Source organism: Monoraphidium neglectum (assembly GCF_000611645.1).
Source record: "Monoraphidium neglectum strain SAG 48.87 unplaced genomic scaffold scaffold03830, whole genome shotgun sequence".
NCBI lineage: Eukaryota > Viridiplantae > Chlorophyta > Chlorophyceae > Sphaeropleales > Selenastraceae > Monoraphidium > Monoraphidium neglectum.
The window spans coordinates 2,333-4,048 of NW_014009799.1; the positions used below are offsets into that span (position 1 = coordinate 2,333).

The 1,716-nt window shown below is 67.7% G+C and overlaps 1 protein-coding gene across 1 annotated transcript; it reads right to left on the bottom strand.

The window, feature by feature from the left end:
- Positions 1 to 191: 191 nt before the first annotated feature.
- MNEG_13442 (DNA-binding protein HU) lies at positions 192 to 1,363 on the bottom strand (the record flags this gene model as incomplete). Its single annotated transcript, XM_014038087.1, has 3 exons — positions 192 to 419; positions 814 to 852; positions 1,352 to 1,363. The coding sequence occupies 3 exons, from the start codon at positions 1,361 to 1,363 to the stop codon at positions 192 to 194; spliced, it is 279 nt and encodes a 92-aa protein (XP_013893541.1).
- Between the last annotated feature and the right edge of the window lie 353 nt (positions 1,364 to 1,716).

The window sequence follows — 1,716 nt, forward strand, 5'->3', positions numbered from 1 at the left end:
CCGTTATTCAGAGCGCCCGCCGCGGGGCGCTCCCGAGTGTCAACCACCGCCCGCGGCCCTGCCCCCAACACCGCCTGCTGCCTCGAACCCCGCAGATTCGGGGGCCCTGCCCTCCCCACCCCCAGGGTGTATGTAGGGGAGGAGTCCAGCACCACGGGCGCCGCGTTTCGCCCGCGGACGCCGCCCCCAGATCACTTCCTGTCCCCCGCCACGATGTCCTTGAACGTCTTCCCCGCCAGGAACGCGGGCGCGACCTTGGCCTCGATCGCGATCGCCTCGCCGGTCCTGGGGTTGCGGCCGGTGCGCGCGCTGCGCTCGCGGCGGCGGAACGTGCCAAAGCCGGGGATCACGACCTCCTTGCCGGCCGCGACGCCGTCCATGATGGCATCGAGCAGCGCATCGACGGCGCGGGTGGTGTCCTGGGGGTGCGGTGCGGGTTGGGTTGTGGATGGGTCGAGGATGGTGGGCGGCGGTGGCGCAGGGGTGATCGAAGATGTTGATTTGTGCGTGTGTGTGGGGGGGGGGAGTGCGTTGGTTGGGCGGGCGACGGCGCGGGGGACGTGTGTGTGTGTGTGTGTGTGTATGTTGGTTGGGGGTCGGTTATGGGATGTAAGGGGGTCGAGGGGCGTCTCGCGTCAGGTTGTCTGGCGTGAGCGCGGGGAGCGGCGGCGTGCCCTTGATCGCCGCAACGTGGACGGGGCGGGAGTGCCCGGGCGCGGGCGCGTGGGGCCGGCGGGCGCGGCCTGCAGTTGCTCCAATTCAATCCAAGCTGCTCGGCAGCGCCGGCCCCGCGCTGCCGCGAGCCCCGCGCACCGCAGCTGTGAGGTTGGTGGAGGCCTTCACGATCTCCTTCTGCGGGGTTGGAGGGCGGGCGCGCGGCGGGGTCAAAAGGGGGCCGCGGGGCACGCGCGCTCGCGCGCAGAGGGCACGGCGGCAGATCTAGGCGGCGGCTGGTCCTGACGCCAACCCCCGCGGTGACCAGAGGGTGGGGGTCAAAGCGGGGCGGCTGCGCCGATCCCCGGCCCCTGAGGCTGGCGCGGCGCTGTTGGATGCGTCGCCGTAATTCCCCCAGCTTTCAAGGGAGCCCCACGGCTCGCCAGCTCGGTCTTGGTGATCTTGTCGGCCTTCGGCTTCGCCGGAGTCGCTGCGCTCTCCGCTTTGGGGGCATCGGCGGCCCGCGCGGCTACTGCATATTGCCGGGCTCGCTGGGAGACGCGCGCACAGACGGACTGAGCAGTGAGGCGCAACATCTTTCCGCTGAGCTGGTTGGTGTGCGTGATCTGAGTGTGGCAGGGCAGCATGGGCGATCGATGGCAGCAGCTACAGAGTGGATGATGTATGATCAACTCACGCAAGCAATCATCAGACGACCCCTTGTGGTGCTGCGACGTTTGAGTTCGCCTCCCTCACCACCGGCAACCGGGACTGTAACTCGGTGTGCTGTGAGTGTTTCTCTCGCCGCCGCAGGTACATTCGATGAAAATTCTGATATGATATCACGCTCGTACATACAGCACACCCAAGGGAACGGCCACATCACCCAACACAAGCGCCCGCTATAGCACATTCAAACGCTGTTCGCTCTTCTGCTTCAATTCGCACTTTTACCGCTTTCATTTCCTGGCATAGCAGCAGGCATGCTCGCGCAGCTTGGAGCCGCGCGGCGGCCAGTGGTGGGCGCCGCATGCCGCACATCGCGTACTGCAAGGGGCGCAG